The following is a 20,418-nucleotide window of genomic DNA, read 5'->3' on the forward strand; positions in this document are numbered from 1 at the left end:
AAATTTTATATAACAAATAGCTAAGATGCTTGATGACATGTCCATGAGAGGAATCTAGGAGCCTGAGAAGAAGGAAGCAGCAATCAAAGGGAGATGTTATAGGGTCGACTTACAGAGACGGTGCCAATAAGAATGCCAACACCACAAAGCACGGCATCACTAATGGTCTCTCCCTCTTTTCGGGGGAAGCGGATGGACTCGTCCGAACAGTAAAACCCGCGCTGGTATGGCTTTATGGTGCTAGTCTCAATGATCAGGAAAGGCAGGCTAGCTACAAAAAAGACACAAAGAAAGAGAGAGAGAGGGCCAGAAGGAGAGAGAGAGAGAGAGAGAGAGAAGGATAGGAAGAGAGGGAGAGAAGAAAGAAAGGCATAAACGCCCCAGGTCAGTGACACAGACATTAACAGGACAGAACAGGAGCAGCACAGGGAGCATGCTGGCACCAGGGCGATCACAGGTCGTCAGAAAAAGGGTGGGGCTTGAGGACACCGCGGCTTAAAGAAGTGACAGTTTTCCAAGTATGCGGATAAATCTGGAGTTTATGACAAGCAGCTGAAAAAACTTTTGCACCGTCACTCCTCCGCAGCTACATCATGAGCCTCGAGCCCTCCCTGTTTCTGTTTCGATTGCTCTCCACGGCCGGTCGGTCGGTCTTTGCGGCATCAGGAAGAAAAAAGCCCAAAGGTCGGTGCCAGGTCGGGGCGGGGCAGAGCAGGGGCCGAGGGGACTTACGGACACCATGGGCAGTGTCAGACCAACAGAGACCAGCACCGATGAGGGCACGGTGCTCCTCTTGTAGGGGTATTTCAGGCTGGAGTCACTGCAGTAGAACCCCCTCTGGTATGGACGAACAGATGAACGATGCAGAACCAGGCTCGGCAGCATAGCTATGCGCACACACACACACACACACACATACATATGGATAGAGGTATAAACTCACACATACACACACGCTTTTGTGCAAGTCTGGCTCTGGACACACCAAATAGGGAATTTATTCAGTGTCAAATCCACTTACCTGTAAGCTGATGGGAAAAGAATACTGTTAAAACGCAAATTAACACATGAAACCTTCACACGTGTGTTTGAGCTTCACTTTAAAAAGCTGTCGACTCAGCAGACTTTCCGCTGCTGCAATTGTTGACAAGCCATTTAAGTGCTGAAGTAGATCCTCTAGGATCACTCCCCTCTGAATGAACAAACAGACCCACGGGCCCACCCATTAGGACAACAGGAGCTCGTCGACATGCGAGCTGAGCCACGACTTAATGGTTTAATTCGATGGAGATGGTCTGAAGCGAGCGCTGCAGCTCACTAGGACTTTTAGAGAGAAATCAAGGTATCTCTGGTGAGGATGTGCAAAACCCCTTCAGATGTCTTTTGTCTGTTTCAAAAACGTTGCGATACTCTAGGAACTTCTCGTTAATAACCCACAGCTTTCTGTTTCCCTTAGGTCTAAATGAGACGTGACACAGTGTCGTTACTTCTGGATGAGAACCCACATTTAACCAGCCATCATGTACAGTGGTCAGAGACTGACTTTTTTTTTTAAGACTGAGCTTTTTGACAACAAAACACTGTGTTTTGGTCTATTCCAAAGGCCCTGGGGACCCTGTAAGGGCACAGATTGTCACCATTAGTTTGGATTACCAGGAAATTTTAAATACAAAGCTTCTGGCCTTTGCCAGAACAATAAAAACAGATAATCACTGTGTTTTTCAACTTGAAAACAATCCAAACATGTGGCACAATCGACAGAAATGGTTCACCAGACACAAAAATCAACTTTCTCTTATGCCGGTTAAATAAATTTTATTTTTCTGTGAAAAGACCCGAGGAGAAAAGATAGGATTCTGGATACGCTGTAGTCTAAAGAAATTAAACATTATTCTCTTAAACTTTGTGCAGTGCTACAGAAGAAGCAGTCCAATTGGCCAAAAGGGGTTGTAAAAAATATTTAACGATAATGGTGCCACTTCTGATTAAAAGCAGATTTCTTTTATTATCCAATAAAATAATGTACAATAATTAAAGGCTGTGGTTTAAAAAAACCCCAAGGGGAAATACAGACTTGAGAGGAATTTATTTTTAAAGCTTTTCAAGTATTTACTAAGAATGCTAACAAATCTGTCCACTTTTTGTTTTTCCCAACCAATAGCTCAGAGACTAATTTAGAGAGCTATTGTGTCTTATTTTCATCTAAAACCTCTTTCAAACAAATTTCAAGAAAGAAAAGGTATGGCGTGCATCAAAACCACGGGCACAAATGGACACGCTAAGCCAAAATCCTGTCCAATTAGCAGAAAATAAAAAAACATGTCTCCAATAAAAGCGAAACGCGTACAGTCGAACAAACTCTGGCCTGGGCCTCAGAAGATTTCCATGAGGGATTTAAAAAGTGTGAAACCCAAGAAAAACAAAAGCAAGCCCACCCGAGTCTGGAACATTTTTTGCATGAGAACATGTTTTGGCGTGGATGCGTGTGACCGTAGTTACTCATGAAAACAGAGGGAGCAGAAGACACGACGGCATCCCGACGAGCCACACGCAGACACACCAGTATATACATTCGATGTCTGCCCAGAGAGTGTGTCTGCCCGCAGCTGCGTGGTTAGTTCAAATCACACACAGGGGCTTTCGAAACGTTAGAATTAAAGTCAGAGATCTGATCACGAAAGCACCTAATTCGGCCAAGAACCGCATGTGTCGTCTACACCAGCGGTCGGGCTGGAAGATTATGTTACTGGTTTGTTCTATGAAAACACAACACGGACCAGAAACCACTCAGATGAACTTCACATTTCTTAAGCATGCCGATGAGACGTGCACTCTCAGCTCCCAGACTCACATCCTGCTACTGACGGAGAGAAGGGGAGATGTTGTCTCAGGTGTGTACCACATCAATGAGTGGACGCTTAGACTCTGTCAATAGTATTGTGGCTAAAGCCCAAAGGAAAATAAAGTGAAACGTGATGTTATGGGCAAATCTAATTAAATGATAATGAGTTCTTGGGTGTGTATGTGGAACGGGAAATGGAACGGACCACTGACCACAAAGGGGGGAAACACAGAGACACACAACCGTGCACCCAACACATAATTCTAGGCCGATTTTGTCTTACATAATACTGGGTACTCTCTCTGGGAGTACCCAGAAAGAACCAACTCATGCACAAGATTCAACATACAAACTCTTAGCTACGAGGCAAGTTTGCATATGTTGATGTCAAGGAGATTGTAAGTGGTAGTTTTTGGGTAACTTCTTTAAAAAGGGTAAACTACTTGGTATATTTCCTAAAGCAAATGAATCTTTCCCTTCATCTCCAAATCTAAATGTTTCCAAAGACAAGGTCTCATAATAGAGCAAAAATATTTCTATAAGAAAGAAAGAAATTCAGCCAGTCAACAAACACACCTAACAACAATTTCGGGAATGCCAGGCTGCTTTAATTTCCCTTGACAGTCATCTTCTTCTCCCTCATTGCTTTGTAAAAAAGGAGCAGAAATACATGGACGTCTAAGTGTAAGTTAAAATTTCTCTGTCCGTAATGTTTCTCTCCGCGGTGGTTACCAAAGGGCAAATGGACGGGATGGTCACCCAGCCAGACACCTGCATAAACAGTATGCACAGAGGGTTTCAGTAAGCTTGCTGGTGGGCCCACACAGGGCTGGGGCAGGCTTTGGTGGTGTCTGAGAACCAAGCTGTCCACACACCATGCAGGGTTAGCTTTAGGTGAGCACAGAATCAAAGGACCAAAGCAGGGCAGGACGGTCAACAGAACTTAAGACCGGCTGATTGTACAGCAGATATGGGTTGTATCTTCATGTGTGGCTGGTGGCTCAGTGCCACATATCCACAAATAATACCGTAAACAAAGTATCTACTCTGCATATGCTGAGTGTACATGCAGGTTTTTTGATTAAAAGAAGTTCAGAAATGGGACTGCGCTTTCTCACATGGAAATCTCGAAGGATTTTCTTCCTCTGGACCCTCGCCATCTTTTCCGTCCCTCGGCTACTTCTGGAAGGGCGGATTCAAATGCAAATAAGCAGAAGTGAAGAAAAGGTTGCAAACACTCAGACGCGAGCACATACACGGCAACCAAGTAAAGGCTTCGCCGATTGGAGAACACCATGGGAACCTTTGACGAGCTGAACAACTGAAAGAGTAAAGTGAGCTCGAGCGGCCGACCATCACGACACTCTCTATTGATAATTAGTGAAAGGCTCTCTGTGTGCACGCTCCCCAGCCCTGAGATGCCAGGCTGTTTCATTCCCCCCACCCTGAGAATAAAACAGCCTGTTATGTGGACATTCTCCTCATTCCACAGTCCGTCCATGAAGCTCTTCCTGCTGAATATTGTTGACTCTGTCATATCTGACAGGGGAACATGCTGGTTTCTGACGTAAGGATCTGTTAGCAGGCTACACACAGTATTTAACGCTCTTGACGTTTCCATTTAGTTTAGGTCCGGATTAGTTGGTCCGAAACTATAGTGAAACAACTACAGTCTCAAAATCGTCAAAGCAGTTTATGCTTTTTTTTTTTTTTACATTTTTATTCACCTTTAAGCTGTAGTAAAATGGGAATATCATGGTTATTTCCAAAGAAGATTATTATTAACACACAAATTGGAGATAGGAGGCGGCGCACCACTGATGGTCTTCCTGCTAGAAACATGTACTAACAAAAAAAATAAAGCAGTGTAAAAATAAATAAAACAAGTTTGATCAGAAATCCTTCACATATTCTCTTCTAGGTACACGTTTTCCACAGGAAGAACCTCCTACATTCATTTTCTGCGTGAATAATTATGCAATTCTCTTCAAATAATCATCCAATTGAAAATGTGATGATAATTTAAAGGGAGGATAGTTTGGTGGTTGGTCTTGATTCCACTCAAATCACCTACTGGCTTTACCCCTCCAGGGGAGCCAACTAATCTGAATTTATACTACAGCAAGACACCAAAAGTGTTACCTACAACAAGTAAGACAGAACCTCACAGATCCTGAATCAATCTGTTCACGTTTATAGTGTGTGTGATGAAATATGACCTCTTGTTCGGCAGAAGAATAAAGGACAAGTGACCTTCAGAGGGTCCTGTCGACCCAAACAGAGGAAGATCGAGAGATGGGGGAGTGTCGGGGGAGAAAGAGAAAGAAACAAGAGAAAGAAGTGGGCAGGCCAGTTGGCAAAGGCTTGTGGTCCACCACTGAATTAAGAAGACATTCACTTTAACTACACCCGTCATATAGTCAGGGACATGATTCACGTTTTTGGAATCCTCAAAGAAAGGGTAAAGTACAGTTTTGGTTCCACTGCGCCCAAAGAGGAAACCGTTTTCTCAACCCATTTACTTGTGTTGTTCTGTTTCACTTTGTCGGGAGATCTTGTACATGCGGTGCTTGTTGGGGCAAATGAGCCTTACAAGTTATCAAGCCACCGAGGTGCTTTCAAACGCCAAGAATAGGCGCCTGAGAATAATCTGAGTCTACAAAAATCTGCAGAGGTCCTAGAGGTAGAAAGGGGGAAGGCCAGAAAGTGACTATCCAAAGTGGGTGGCTGGTTGGGTTTGGGAAAAGTTCTATTTGTCTTATCAGATTCCGACATGCATTTCTCTCTTTCATCCCACGAGGAGAACCACTGCAGACCACTAAACACTACATACCGCAGGTCAGAGGGAGACTTTTCTCTATGGCAGCTTGAATTAGTGTTTTTATTGCCGAGGTCAACGCAGGGCCTTCATGCGTGCACAAGGGTGGGCGTGTGTGTTTGAGTGTGAAGCCGTCGCATTTATTTTCCATCTGCAAATCCGCTCACATGTTCATGCTAGGCTGCCTATAGTATTGTGTGTGCATGTGTATGCACATTGTGGGCATGTGTATGCTACTAGCGGTGCTTGTGTGTGTGTGCATGCATATATGTTTATGCGACAGGATTACCCAGCAGGGCCTCCTTTTTGATTGGCTTTGGGGTTAAATTTAGTAGAGTAGGTTAGAGGTTCTATTGCTGGAACCAGCAGAGAGTAAGAGCATGTTCCTAACTCGATGAACCCTTTGGCTTTTGATTTAAAAACATCTTCATTACTTTTTATGCCCTTTTTTTGTGTGAAGAAAGATCAGGAGGTCTCTATTATTTAGAGATTTATTATATAAGAGGAAACAATAGCCATTCTAATGCCAACTAACCCTCTGTGCCCCTTTCAAAGGTTCATTCTTCCTGACACGGAACTAACGTCCCAGTAGAAACAACACCTGACTGTCCACACTGCTGACCTCTCTCGACTCGCACATCACTCTCTATTGACATTTTAATGTGCCTCCATGGCTTCTGCGGACTGAAGTGGAATGATATTGTGATTATGGTGCCCGAGCCCTATAGTCATCAGTGAGTGAGAGGTGAATGGGAGGCGGGGCAGGCCGGAGGAAGAGGTATTGTGGACCAGGCTAATGGAGGATTTCCTCCTCCTGTCTCTCCAGCACACCCATGTGACCTTTCCTGTCAAGGAGTGGGGGAATGTGGAGGAAGGTTACAGAGGGTGGAGGCCACAGTGGACTTGACTTCATAGACTTACTCAATAAATCAGTGAAACTTTGCCGCGCTTTCTCCTTTTGTTTCTTGCGCTGCTTGTCTAGCTGATTGAAATGAAGCTGGGCTGTCAGTGGTCGAGCTTTGAGCACCTCAAATTGTTCTAGTGAAGAATGGCAACCTCTTCAGAGCTGCTAGTGCTTGGATATAGACATTTTCCTGACATGAATTAGCTGGATTTACAATAAATTATCCAATGCCATCCAAATAACACTCTTAAAAGCAATTACCGTCCTTAGCGGCTAACGGTTAGCCACAGAGGTTTCCCCTTTATTCTTGTTATTGCTGTTTTGTTTGACACGACCGCAGGTCATTAAGCCCATTTGCCAAATTATAACCCAATTTTATACCTTCATGTTGCCTAATGTCCTGGAAATAATGAGGGTGAAACAAATAAATCTAAAACTGGATAAAATTGCGACAGTCCCCGCATGTCACTGTCATTGCTGTTATTTTTCCAGCACCACTCCACCACCTCAGTGACCTTATGACCCTTGTGACCTGCCCACTCTGTTGCTCAAATCTGATTAAGTTTAATAAAGTCAACTAAAGCGAGAGAGATCTCCTTTCTCCCCTTTAATTGACCTGGAAGCAGGGCAATTAAACAATGTCATTTTGCACCTTTTGCCACTTTGCACATTTACAGTTTTTGTTGTTTCATACCCAAATTTATACATTGTACTTCTTTTTATATTATCTACCGCCACAGTTCCTAAAAAAAAAAGAAAAAAATATATTAAATTTACACGCCATCTACAAAAGGGTTAGTTTACGGGAGCCGAATGGAAGTAGGAAGTGATGACATGATGTTGTGAATGTAATGTGAAGGGAAGAGGGGTGGAACTATCATGGACCGCAACCAAATTCAATATGTTGTTGCTTTGACTGTACAAGTAGTACCCCAAATACTACCAGACATATGACTTTGACCGTTGCTCACTTTGACTATTATTTAGAGATTTATTAACACGAGTCAAGACCTTAATACGCTCTTGATATATAGATCTGCTACATTCTCTTGTTCATCTTTGTTCCAAGTCTCTTGCAGAAAACTACTGTCATATTTTTAACACTGTAACCTAATCTGCACTGTGTATTAAAGTGTACTGTATTGCTAAGCAGCAGAATGGGTGGAGATTATTCTGTAGCTATATGATATGTGTGTGTGACAGAGACATGAGAGGGAATAAAAAACCTGTAAGGTTCTCTTGGGCTTGAATGCCTCTACAAGTTGCAAATCAGGGTGCAGCTGCAATGTGGATGCCAACTCAAGCATGTTTGTGTTGGTGTGATAAGCACTGTGTGCAAACAGCGTGAGTGAGAGTTTCTGATAAGAATTAGATAACTAGCGGTGAACTGCCAAGTGCATCTGTTGGTGGATGTTGCTAAAGTGAAGGCAGGTGAGCAGGAAGGGAGCCCAGCAGCATCAATACCTGGTCGTCAAGGTGCCAAACACCCACATAGGTTTTATCTTCAGGTCTGTCGCAGGTTTGAGAATAAGAGCCGTTTAGAAACGGAGTGTTTAGTTTAACTGAGGTTCATGACGAACCACTCACAAAAACTAGAGCTACAGGTCAGCAGTGAGGGCTGCAGCGTTGCTGTGACACCGTACTGTAGCATGCGAGGGCCAGAAATGTCACAGTGACACTGCCTATTATCTGTGGGAGTGTGTCGCTGGGTGTGTGGCTGTTAAAGTGAATTACTGTGGTTCCACCAGGGGCAACATCGCCAAAGCCTCTCTCTCCTTCTCTCTCTCTCTCAATTTTAACTTGTCGACCACAAATGACTTTAACTATGTCCTTGCAATCCAAATAAACAATCTGGGCTCCATAAAAACCACCCAAGCTCCATGCATTTACATAATCACTGTTTAGGAAAAGCTACACTCATAAACATGAGCTCGAGCATGCGCGATGAAACGCCGATACAGATGTTTGGCTCAGGATGACGCTTTATTGTTTCCACTGGCTGCTGATGTGTATCAGCCATGCACACACACACACACACACACACACGGCGATACACAGGAGTGGCTGAGGTCAGCAGAGTTGTCCACACACTGAATCCCCCTGTCAGAGTGAATGCCACGGCAAACGGGAGGCCACCGACTGAAACATGTGCTTACTCAGAAAGATTTTATTCATAGGAATAAATGCCTTTAACACACAGGCATGTGTTGGGACACTCTCGAGGGGGACTCCTACCAGCAGGCACCTGTTCAGGCAGCCTCTGCTGAATGCTGCTTCCAGGCCCGTCTGTCGCCGTTAGTTCGTGGGCTTGTATGAGGACCTGCTCCGCTGTTTCTGGGGGGAACATTATTTCCCTGAATGTGTGGGAAGAGGATATTAACACATTTAAGGAAGCTCAGTTACAGCTCCGACTGTTTAAAGTGCAGCACGAACGCGCAGCTGCTCCAATGAGGCGAAACCTGAGCAGGGCCCAGGGGCCTAGAGGGGCCGATGGGCGGGCAGGGAGATCCTCCGGTGTTGCCATAATGCTATTATTACCTCCTCACACAAAAGCCTGGCTGTGGAGAAGACGGATCTGAACTCCTTGAAATCGGACTCCTTTTATCTAAAACGCACAGATGGAAAATTTAGAGCTACAGTGTGACAGTTTTATAAATATGCAGAGGGAAAGTGTTCATACCGTTGGGATGCTTTGATTCACAACCACAAATATCAGCATAACTGTACTGGGATTTCTTTCATGTGAAACTGAGAGCAACTGAAATTAGTGTATAATTGGAAAGTGGAAGGGAAATGAGATGCTGCTTGCAAATATTTTTTACAACTGAAAATCAAAAAGTGTCATGCACTTATGCTCACTCTCTTTAGTAACTCTGATACCCCTAAATAAAATTCAGGAGGCGCCTGTGTCTGTGTGTAATTGAATCTCACTATAGATCCAGCTGCTCTGTGAAGGCCTCACAGGTTTGCAAGAAAACATTAGTAGATGAAGTGAATCCTGGAGCAAAACGAACGTGGCAGAGAATAAAACCCTGGAGAAGTTTAAAGCAAGGTTAGTTTAAAAACAATATTTCAGGCTCTTAACTTCTCACGCAGCACTTTTTAATCTTATTGCATCACTTCAAAACCCCTGTAGATATTTTCTTAGGAGAAGTGAGAAGATATAGACATTTTTTACAGATTTTATAGCTGGTGGTCCTCATTCACTCGTAGAGTGAAATACCAGAATGAAGTATTAATTTTATAACTTCATTCTCATAATATTCTGATTTTATTCTCGTAATTTTACGACTTTATTCTTGTCATTTTCTTTATTTTTTTTTTTCTTAGTATAGTCACTCCTGTTAAATTTTAGACCTGCTGTCAAGAAAAACTATTGCTGCAGTCATACATGGTGGTGGCCTCATGCAGTGAGGACTCCTTGAACATGCACAGGGTAGGTTTGAGTGGAAAATGGACGATGCTGAATACATGGCAACCTGGAAACCTGATAGAGACTGCCACACACTCCACCACATTTCAGCAAGACAGCAACCCTAAACATGCAGCCACACCGACAACGTAAAAATCTATACAACCCCTTTAAATCCATGTGTCATATTTCTTCCCCGTCACAATTATGTTTAACTTTGTGTTGTGCAAAATCCCAATAAAAATCCCTTCCGGTTTTCTAGCTGTGACATAATCAAATGTGGTGAGTAGGTCTATATCTGAAAGAGAATGAGCGTAAAAATCTCCGCCAGAGGGTGAAAGCGTGTCAGAGTTCCTCTAAGGTGATGCCGGAGCTCTTCCGCGTGTTCTCATCACTGTATGCAAACAGTATGAGGCTCAGATAAGGTCAGCGCCAATAAAGATGCTGACCTGATTAACGCAAGATAAGCGGCACTGCTCGACAATACGGCAGGCCTAAGCTGCCGCCACGTAGAGCGGCCTGGCCTGGAGTACTCAGTGAGAAGATCCTTCTGCTCTCTGATCCTTATCCCATTCACCGTCACCCCCACCCCACTCCTCTCCCTCCATTTCATCCTCCGTCTGTCTGCCACCGGCCAACTGGTCCTTGTTAATGAAACAAAGAGCTCTGAGATGCATCAAAAGGGGCATTGTTCTCTGTGAAACAGTGAAATCTCCCTGACCATCCCAGCCCCCCGCCTTCACCCACAATCCCTTTCTTCAATCTCTGGATGAACGCAGTATGAAAAAACAAGATGCAGAGGATTGTAATGACATAAGAGAAAGTGACAGACAGGGGGGCCTGTGTAGCAGCAGGGAGGCCCCCGAAGAAGAACACAGAGAGAAGCAAGGAAACCAACAGCTTCACATCGTCCGCTGCCTAAAGCTCTGACGGACAATGAATGCTTCGGGAGCTCGGTTCATGAAGCCAACAATAGAAGGATGCCGAGGAGAAGAAGAAAGAAAGCAAACAGAAACCCTGATGGCACTTTTTGTTTGTGTATTCTTGCAGTTGCGAACCTCGTGATTTACCTCAACGCCCACACAGAAAAACTGCATAAAACACACATTTAGAATACTTTATGGAAACTTCAACGCGAGTTCAAACACATGCACGGACCAGTGCTAACAGAGGTTTACATCAGGGTCCTGCCCAGTAATCCAAAACGCTCTAAATAAGCGGTCTGAAAGTGTTTATACAGGAAGGACATAATCACAGACAACCGAGTGGACAGAGGGTTTACTGCCCTGTCGTCAGAAAAGTGCAAACGACAAGCCATTGTCTTAGTTTTATTGTGCAAATGGACCGTTTGGCAGTTAAAGGAGATGAATGTGTCTGATCCGTGCAAAGAATCGAGGCACATCAGTCAGTCTGACGCCTCCGGCTTGCCAACGGGAATCCCAAGGAACGCGGGATAGACGCGAGACACACGTGACTCTCATATTCAGACGCGTCGGCTTGGAGGCCCTCACTGTCCGTTTAATGACAGCTCTTAGCCTCTAAATCTACATCATGAACCCCCAAAATACACACACTCACACCCACACGCCTCTAATCACAGCCCTGTGCAGACTCTTCCCCCAGGGGTCTGTCTTTAAAACTCGTGCATGGACCGGCCACATGTCCCCAGCGACGGGCCGAATATGTTAAAGAAACATTATTACCCCGTCTGCTCTCCTTCACACCACGCACAAACACACACATTCAGCCACAGTATGCACACTCTGCATGCCAGCCATTCTTGGGGAGGTAGTAGCCACTGTTGCCACAAACATCTGCTGATCTTTATCTTGTTACATAATGCGAGGATTCTCTTCTGCCAGAGGACGCTCGTCACCTTCTTAACTTGTCCTTACCTCTCCTTGGCTTGCAGCCATGGGGTAGACACTAAACGTTATCCTTTAAAGGTACACACTGCTATGTAATCACACCAGGAGGAGTAACTCTTGAACTTTTTCCACATGGAGTCATCTTACCATTAGACAAGATGGCAGATCCGATCCGATATCCATGTCTGTACCGCTCCCAATGTTGAGAAAAATTCTAGACGGTGACAGTATGTCGGGTCTATTCAGCCTAATTCTATGTTGTGTGCTCTGAGCAACATCAAGCTTTACTTTTTTGGTTAGTGTTATATTTAGAAATCCTAATTGCTCTTTATGAACCATTTAAAGGAAGGTTTGTTGATTTATTTTAATTTTTTTTTTACGTATGACCAATATAGTCATCATTGTTTGTCAGTATCTTTATTATTTATTTAGCATTGATTGTTTTACTCCTAACTGCACTGACTGAACAAATTAAAGTTGTGTTGTTTTTACATGCTTGATCAAGCTTGTGAAGCTATTGGTGCATGTAAGTGTGCTATTGTGGTGCAGAGTTAACAAATAAACATTTAATTCAGTACATTGATGTCTGTGTTTTAAAAAAAACCAAAAAAAACAAAAACGTTTTAGGTCAGTTCAACACTTTTTCTGTAGCAGGTCGACCAATGCTGAACCTTCGATTTCGGTATTGGTATCAGAAGTGGAAAAAGTGAATTGGTGCATCCCTACTTACTACCCCAAATTTTAACAGACTTTGTTGGGATTTCATGTATAAAGCCAACACACAGCAGAGCAAACTTGTGAAGCAGAGGAAAAGAAATCTTTTGTTTTCAAATAGTTTTCCAAATACAAATCATAAAAGTATGGAATGCACTTGTATTCAGTCCCATTTTTCTAATTCACCAGTTTTAAAACAAGCGCAATTCATGAGTGGATAAATTCAGCTGTTATGTGAAGGCCTCTGGGATTTTTTTGGGAACAAACTGCATGAAGATCAAAGAACAAACAAATCAGAGGGACGGTTTCGGAGAAGTTTAAAATCGCGACATGTTGTGAAGAATTTCTGAAGCTCAGAAATGCCACACGGCTCTTGAATTTGTCATTCTCAAATGCACAGAAATTGGTATTAGCATTAGCAACAAACCACAGGAGACATGAAAAATGCTGAAAAAGGCGCTCCGAGTTAAGACAAGTTTAACCTTCAGGCCTGAAATAGGACAACAATGAACTGAGAGCTTTCCAGAATTTGATTCGTAAGCATTAAATGCATAAGGTTGCGTTATTTTTGTGTACTTCAGTCTTTTGCTCTTCTCTGTGTTTGTCAATCACATAAAATCACAACCAAATACTGTTTTATGAAGCTTTTGGCTGTAATTATAAGAGCCGGTGTGCCACAAACCGTCTATCATATGTAAATCAGTCTTCTGTGTTACCTTTGAGCTTGGCAGACAGCGACACAGAAGACATGAGAGAGTTCGGTAGCCTCTCCATAGTATGAATAAATAAGCAGCTATTTGTCAAAAAATGATCGGTTCTGACGACTATCGTCCCTTTTCTGGGCTAAAACGGTTTCTGTGAATTGACTACTTCAGCAAGAAAACTTCTTTTTGGTCCCTGCAGGCTCCTGCAGCTCTAAACATATTTGCCCTGAGATTAAGGTCATCAGTTTTGGATAGGAGCCTATATTTGGGTTTGTGTGCATGGACCTCCCACTTTCTGTTTGATTACAGTTTTTCTTGTAGACACTTGGCAAATAGTAGTTATCTCCTGCTCTCTGAAAGCTGGGTTTCTAGGAAGTGCCACACAATCCTCTAATTCAAATGTGACTTATTTTCTAGAGCTTGTGAAATAAAAATGGAAAGCATAAACATGCATTTACCTAAATTGTTCTTCTGCTTGTGCTCCCCCTACTGCCCCCGCTTTCTTATTTATGACTTAAGGCTCTCTCTTGGCAATTAAGATGAGGATGGAGTGACAGAGGGAGGGGAGGTGAGGCTGGAAACAGATTGTGAGAGGAGAAAAAAAAAAGACAGGATCTCATTTCACAACCACACCTTCCTTCGAACTACACTACCTTTCCGTTTCCCACCCTTTCCTGAGCTCCAAGACACACACACACATCCTGTGCCCTCTGGTTCACTCACTCCCCCAGATACCTCGGCAAGAGAGTCTGGGCAAAAGAGGAATTTGGAAAATTCTGGGAAACATTTGCCCAGAATTTCTCAATAAAATGGAAATAGGCCTGCTGGGGGGTTTACAAGTTAAATCTCCAGCTTTAACGACGGGACTCGGTGACTAACTGCTGTTAAAGGTAGAGATATAAGGTTAGCGCTTCAGGGGCCAGTGCTGAAATGGATTCCCCTTAATGCTTTATAGATCACAGAACTTTGGATAATGGATTCGAAATGCTTGTGGCATTTTTAAGACACAGAAAGAGCCTTAAATGCAAGCCACAAGACCGAGCAGCAATCCAAAACGGTCGTACATGAACATGGAACGCGGAACCACGTCTGCACACATGCGAACGCGCAGCCACACAATACTGTATTTTCCTTTGCATTGTGTAAAACTTAATCAGAGTTTAAGTGAAGCCTACACTTTAGAGAGCACGGTTTCCTGAGAGCTCGGGTGGCCGCCGCTTTCGCCGAGCGTTTTCACAATAAACATGTTGCGAAACTGCCCGCCGGAGGTTCCAGCGGACAGCACGTCGCCAAACGAGAGAGAGCAAAACTCGGCTGTCTGCGTATTTATAGTGCAAGCGCGTGGTGCTTGCTTTGTAAGGGGCTGGAAGTGGAGCCAGGGTGAAATCAGCACATACAGTTCAGGCTCAGCTGCCAGGGATCATAAGCGGTGACAGCTGGGTGTTGAGGAGAATTTGGCTTCATGTTTTCCTATTGCATACGTAATCTCAGCTTTTATTACAGTGCTTGGAAGAAGTATTGTCTTCCTAACAGATCTCTGGGGGTTTTTTTGTGTATTTTTTTTTTTGTCAAACTTACATGTTTAATATCCATCCATTGTTGATAAAAAGCAACAAAAATACCAATTGCGCCATTGTGAATCCACTTTTTTTTTCTTGTAATGAGACAAAGATAAGCTGAGTAAATGTAAAATGCAACTTTCAAATTATTAATCAAGGGAAAAAGGCCCCTAAACCAGTAAATCCCAACTGTACTGGATAGATGGTTGTGTCATCATGCATTTATTACAAAAGGCAAAGAGTTTTTCTACACAACTGTGGGAAATCTTTCACCAAATTATTTTAATTCAGCCACATTGGGAGGTTTTCCAAAACCTTTCGTCTGTCTAAGGTCAGTCCATGTCAGTTCGATCAAGTTTAAACTTTGGCCTTGACTCGGCCAGTCCACGTTTTTGGCAGAGAGCCTCGATCCAGAGTTGCTGTAATTACATACAGTTGTCTAGGGTTGACATAGCGCCGCAGTCCCAGACCATCACACCACCACCACTACCTTTTATTGTCAATGTACTGCTCTTTTTCTGAAAACGCCATGCTAGTTTTATGATAAGATGCAACAAAATCCAAAACTTTAAAAAGTTTCGGTGACCTCCGGGATCAGTCTCTGAGGTGTGTCGGAGCAGTTTTGGTACGATGGTCACTTCAGGGATGGTTCTTCACCGGCCGATGTTTTCTACGTTTGTGGATAAGGACTCTCGCTGTGGTTCTCTGGAGCCCAAAAGCCCTAAAAAAGACTCTGTAACGTTTTCCTAGACTAGTAAATGTCAGTGGATTTGCTTCCCATCTGTCGTACATCCTTTTAGATTGGGGCGCCTTAGTGCCTTAATGTTGTCAGGCAGGTTCTGTTTAAACGACTACTTTGCTCAGGCCTGGTAGTGATTAAGGCTGGGATGTGGCAACCAAAACTGACCTCAGCTGGAAAAAAAAAAAAGTTAATCTCCGCTAATTAACGATTTAACAAGGGCAACAAGCCAGTTTGATGTGGATAGCCTTTGCCCATTAGAATTGAAAGTCATTATTGCATTTACTCAAGTTATCTTAGTTTGATATTAAAAGTTGTTTGATGGTCTGAATTAAGTGTAACCAAAAAGTAAAAACACAGCAATAGAAACCCGTGGGGTTTTTTTCACAGCACCGCAAGTGAAGTTGTCTTGATCAAGATTTCCCTTGTGTATTACGGACGACCAGACTCATTATATACGCGAAACAGACTCATTAGCAGAGCCTGAGGTTATGTGATGGTCGGGTTGGCTGAAAGATGACACTACCCACACTTTGAATGTGTGGACCGCAGCTGGCTTGATATTGACTAATTAAAGCTAATGGTACATTAATGCACATGAGAAGAACGCAACCTTTTTCTGACACGCAGCGGACAAAAGCTGCTCAACAACACCAGGCCTGCATCTGAGCCCCCTGCACACCCGCATTCCTCACTCCTCGTTCAGAGTGCCTGATAACCCCCACCCTCCCTTCTGTTCTCTTTTACCCCCTCCCCTCCTGCCCCTACCCCCTAAACCGCTAAAGTGGGCCAACCAATAATCACCCGAGAGCCAGACTTGTGTTTAGCATGACAAAGGAGAATTTGTGCGCCCACTTGCAATTGTGTGTTTACATGAGCGTGTGTTTACAGGCATGCATTTGTATGAGTGCGTGCTTGTGCGAGTGCGCGTGTGCGTGTGTGTGTTTGACTTTTGATGCACCAGTAAAGGAAGTTGGTTTGTGCAGGAAATTCGCTCCACATGTGCCCGAAGCTCTTCCACATTTATACAAGCACAGATGAAACGCCGTATCTCTGTCTGGGGGTTCTTTAACAGGCAAGCTGATGTAAACGGAAAACTCTGCATCTGTTTGGCAGATCCGTTGTCACTCTGGAGTGTTTTTAGAGGGGAACATGGAGTTAATATGCACCATTTGTAGCAACCGGGTAGTAAAAAATAAAATTAAAAATCTGCTTCTGTGCAACAAAGTCAAATTCTCAGATCTGGTGGCGCTGTCGCCGGGACTCCCACCTGCTTCCTCTGAAAGCCCACTCAGTCGTACAGCATTTGGAGAGGCATTCCTCGGCCCCAGCACCTGCTCAAGAAATTATTCCCCTGGACAGAGAGGGAGAAGGAAAGTGATTCAGGGGGGCAGCTGGCCAGAGATTTGCAAGGTTTCTGGGAGAGAATGTGGAGAAGTTAAGCTCAACTCCCATAATCCCCTCCAAAAGAAAAAAAAGGGGAGAAAAGAAACGAGGGGACACGAAGGGGACTGAAAACTGAATGGACCGGGCAACAGTGACAGCAGCCAAAAACAAAGCAGCTATCAAAGAAAGACACACACACACACATACACACACACACACACACACACCAAGCGAGTCCAGAATCTGGACGGGACACCCACTGAATACCAAGTGCACAAACTGGACGTCACACAAACAAGCTCACACCACCGGCCTCGCCTCTCGTTCCGGGACAGTTCGTCAGCTGTAGATCGATACCGATAGCGGTCAGACTTTTTCCATCGACATCCCTCATCTCTGAGTTAGGACGTCTCTAGCTGGGAGGCACCCCTCTGGGTTAAAGTTCACACGAACAGGGTAACTGGGGCGAGCCGTGGAAGATGGACTGGGAGGGCTGGAAACAGGGTCAGTGGGGTGGACTGGCTATTTTTGAGGGCAGTAAATGAGGGCAGGTTAGAAGAAACTGCAAAACATTTGTATTAGAGTTTCACTGATCCGGCTTTTCCTGACCAGTACTGATTCCTGTTTGGTTTTTTTAAAACTTTACTGGATTTGACAGAATGTTCTTTTAAGTCTAAGGGCTGTAACACCTAAAAGAGAAAAAAAACGGGCGGTGGTTCAAAGTTATCGAACGACAAGTAAATAACAAGATTATCCTCGATTTTGCTTCAAAGCAAGTCATTTTCATTGAACTCAAAACCAAGTTTAGAAGCAGAGTTTACACTATTCAACCAATCGGAACCAATCAGGGGGCAAATGGCTGGTGCATCTCTGATCTTTGCCCCCCACCCCAGCCCCTGTGGCATGCTGGAGTACAGCAGGAACGCTTTGAAATGATCACTATATTAGGCGATGACAGGGCATTTCATCTGCAGCTGTCTTAGCTGAGAACCCCCGCCCAAAAACCCCCAAAAAACTCTCCACCTGCCTGTAACACAAAGTGACAGTTTTGTTTTTCTTTCAGACTGGATGAGCTCAATGTTTTCAATATGCGTTATTGCAGTTTTCTGGATATAAAAAAGTAATGTGTGTTTGTCCTTTAGAGAGAGAAAGGTGTCAGTGGGCTGCTTAGTGACTGGTTTCCCTCGCTTGCCATGCCATGTTGGAGCTGGATGATAAGAGGATGCTGGCGATTAATAACTTGTCTAGCGCTTGCAGATGGCTGGCAACAAAAACAACCACTTTGGAAACGATAACGCCTTCGGAAAGCGCGGGGTTGTGCTTTGCTTATCCACTTTTGGAGGTGTTTCATCTTTTTCCATGAGAGCCGCTGTCAATGCAAACTCTTGCCAGAGATAGGGAAAGTTCATGTAAACTTACCAAGCAGGAGGCAGAAGATGTCGAGCGCTATGAGCAGCTTCTTCTTGCTGTTGTCCACGCCGTTGTTGTTGTTTAACGTGGAGCTTCCGCCGTTCCTCGTCTCTTGGGCCATCGCTTTCTCATACACGTACTGTTGCATTGAAGAACTCACAGTTTTCGGCTCGGAATCCCGCAGCGCGCTGCAGGTCTTGGAGGAGGAAAAGGAGGAGGAGGGGGAAAAAAGTGTCAGGATCTGGAAGCGTCCTTTTAAATTTTGAACTTTCCCACTCGGAGATACCGCGGAGTCTCTTGGTTATGACGGCTTGTCGTGGATTATAGAAGTAACAGAAGAAGAGGGAAAACGTAAAAGACAAAAAAACAGGAAAAAAAGGACGTGAGCGTAAACAAAAGTTGAACGGATTCGCGCAAGAAAAAGTTGTCTGCGGCCGAAATGAATGGAAAGCCCGCTCCCCGTCTATCGGTCTCAGCTCAAACTTTTGGGAGTGAGAGAAAATTGCGCTGCCCATCGAAAGCCGCTCTGGTTATATCAATCTTCCTCTCCTCCTCCTCCTCTTCCTCCTCCTCCTCCTCCTCCTGCTCTCTTCAAGTTCCCCCGGCAGCTTCAAGGCTCGGCCCTCCTCCTCTTCCCTCCACTAGCGGTGGGCCGTCATCCCCTGCATGGATATCTTTCTGAGTGAGCTCTGACCGGGGAGGGGAAGCAGCGGCCCCCGTGGCCCCTGTCCAGGCGCGCCACGCTCAGGATCTGCCCGGCCCACAGTGTGGATAAATAGCGACTCTACAGGTGATGGAGTTGTTTAAAAAATAAAATAAGTTACTTCTATAAGCTTTATCTTTCACAATACATAAGAAAATGCGGGATTTAAGTTTAAAGAGCACATATATGCAAGATACGGGCTATCTATCTATCTATCTATCTATCTATCTATCTATCTATCTATCTATCTATCTATCTATCTATCTATCTATCTATCTATCTATCTATCTATCTATCTATCTATCTATCTATCTATCTATCTATCTATCTATCTATCTATCTATCTATCCATCCATCCATCCATCCATCCATCCATCCATCCATCCATCCATCCATCCATCCATCCATCCATCCATCCATACATACATACATACATACATACATACATACATACATACATACATACATACATACATACATATATATATAGCAATAGATGTTAATCCTCTTGTCCCAATCCCAGTTTAAGATACCCCAGCAGCGCGGTTGATATATTAATCAAACACTGACATCTAGTGGTAAAATTCAAGTATTTCAAGTAAATTCAAATTCACATTCGCTGATGATTTTTTTATTTTATTTTATTTTATTTTATTTTATTTTATTTTATTTTATTTTATTTTATTTTTTTTTACAGTTATTCATGTCAGAGTTAGTTTTACTGGCCAACTTTGTGGACCCATAAAACAGATATGATTATATGGGTCCGACGTTGCCTTCAGTGTACAAACATTTAAATATATATATATTTTTTAAGAAATATGTGAATGTTCAGTACCGTTAGCTTGTATGTGCTAAAGTAAAATATCACCTACAAATTATGAAACCCCACACTTAATTGGCAAAGCAACAAACTCCTCAGTACAAATAAGGTAGAAAAGTCTAAAATTAAAATAGATTAGGGCCTCACAGTATTTATTATTTTTTATGTAGATTGCATGCTGAAAAAAGTAAAAATAAATAAACAAATAAAATGCAAAAGACATTTGCCATTACATAAAAACCACTTATACCCAATGGAGTCTGGACCTTTAATCACTGGACTGTAGGAGAGCCATCAAGTTAATAGCCTCTTAACAAATTTGCATTTTTACAAAGAAAAAAAACTAAATTACTGGTCCAGCTGCCAAAAACAGATGGCAAAGCAATCTTTCAGAAAGAGTTTTACCCTCTTTAGACTTTATGCTATAATACATTCAGACACTATAAAGTCTAAGAGAGACAACTAAAAACACATTTGCTTATAACTTTAACAAGTTGACTAGTCATTTAGTCCAGACTGAAAATAAGACTTTGTCA

General features: G+C 43.4%; 1 protein-coding gene across 2 annotated transcripts in view; it reads right to left on the reverse strand.

Moving 5' to 3' along the window:
* The window catches only part of plpp3 (phospholipid phosphatase 3), a 36,437-nt gene extending 17,473 nt beyond the window's left edge, over positions 1-18,964 (reverse strand). Inside the window, exons 1-2 of one of the 2 annotated variants that reach the window (XM_044130630.1) lie at positions 18,366-18,964; positions 733-887 (exon numbers count right to left, since the gene is read on the reverse strand). In XM_044130630.1, coding sequence (XP_043986565.1) covers positions 733-887; positions 18,366-18,504 — 294 coding nt within the window. In that variant the 5' untranslated portion in view covers positions 18,505-18,964. Of the gene's footprint in view, positions 1-113; positions 272-732; positions 888-18,365 lie in introns of both variants that reach the window. The other variant, XM_044130629.1, reaches the window with a different exon arrangement.
* Between the last annotated feature and the right edge of the window lie 1,454 nt (positions 18,965-20,418).

The sequence above is a fragment of the Gambusia affinis genome, linkage group LG10, assembly GCF_019740435.1.
Source record: "Gambusia affinis linkage group LG10, SWU_Gaff_1.0, whole genome shotgun sequence".
Lineage (NCBI taxonomy): Eukaryota > Metazoa > Chordata > Actinopteri > Cyprinodontiformes > Poeciliidae > Gambusia > Gambusia affinis.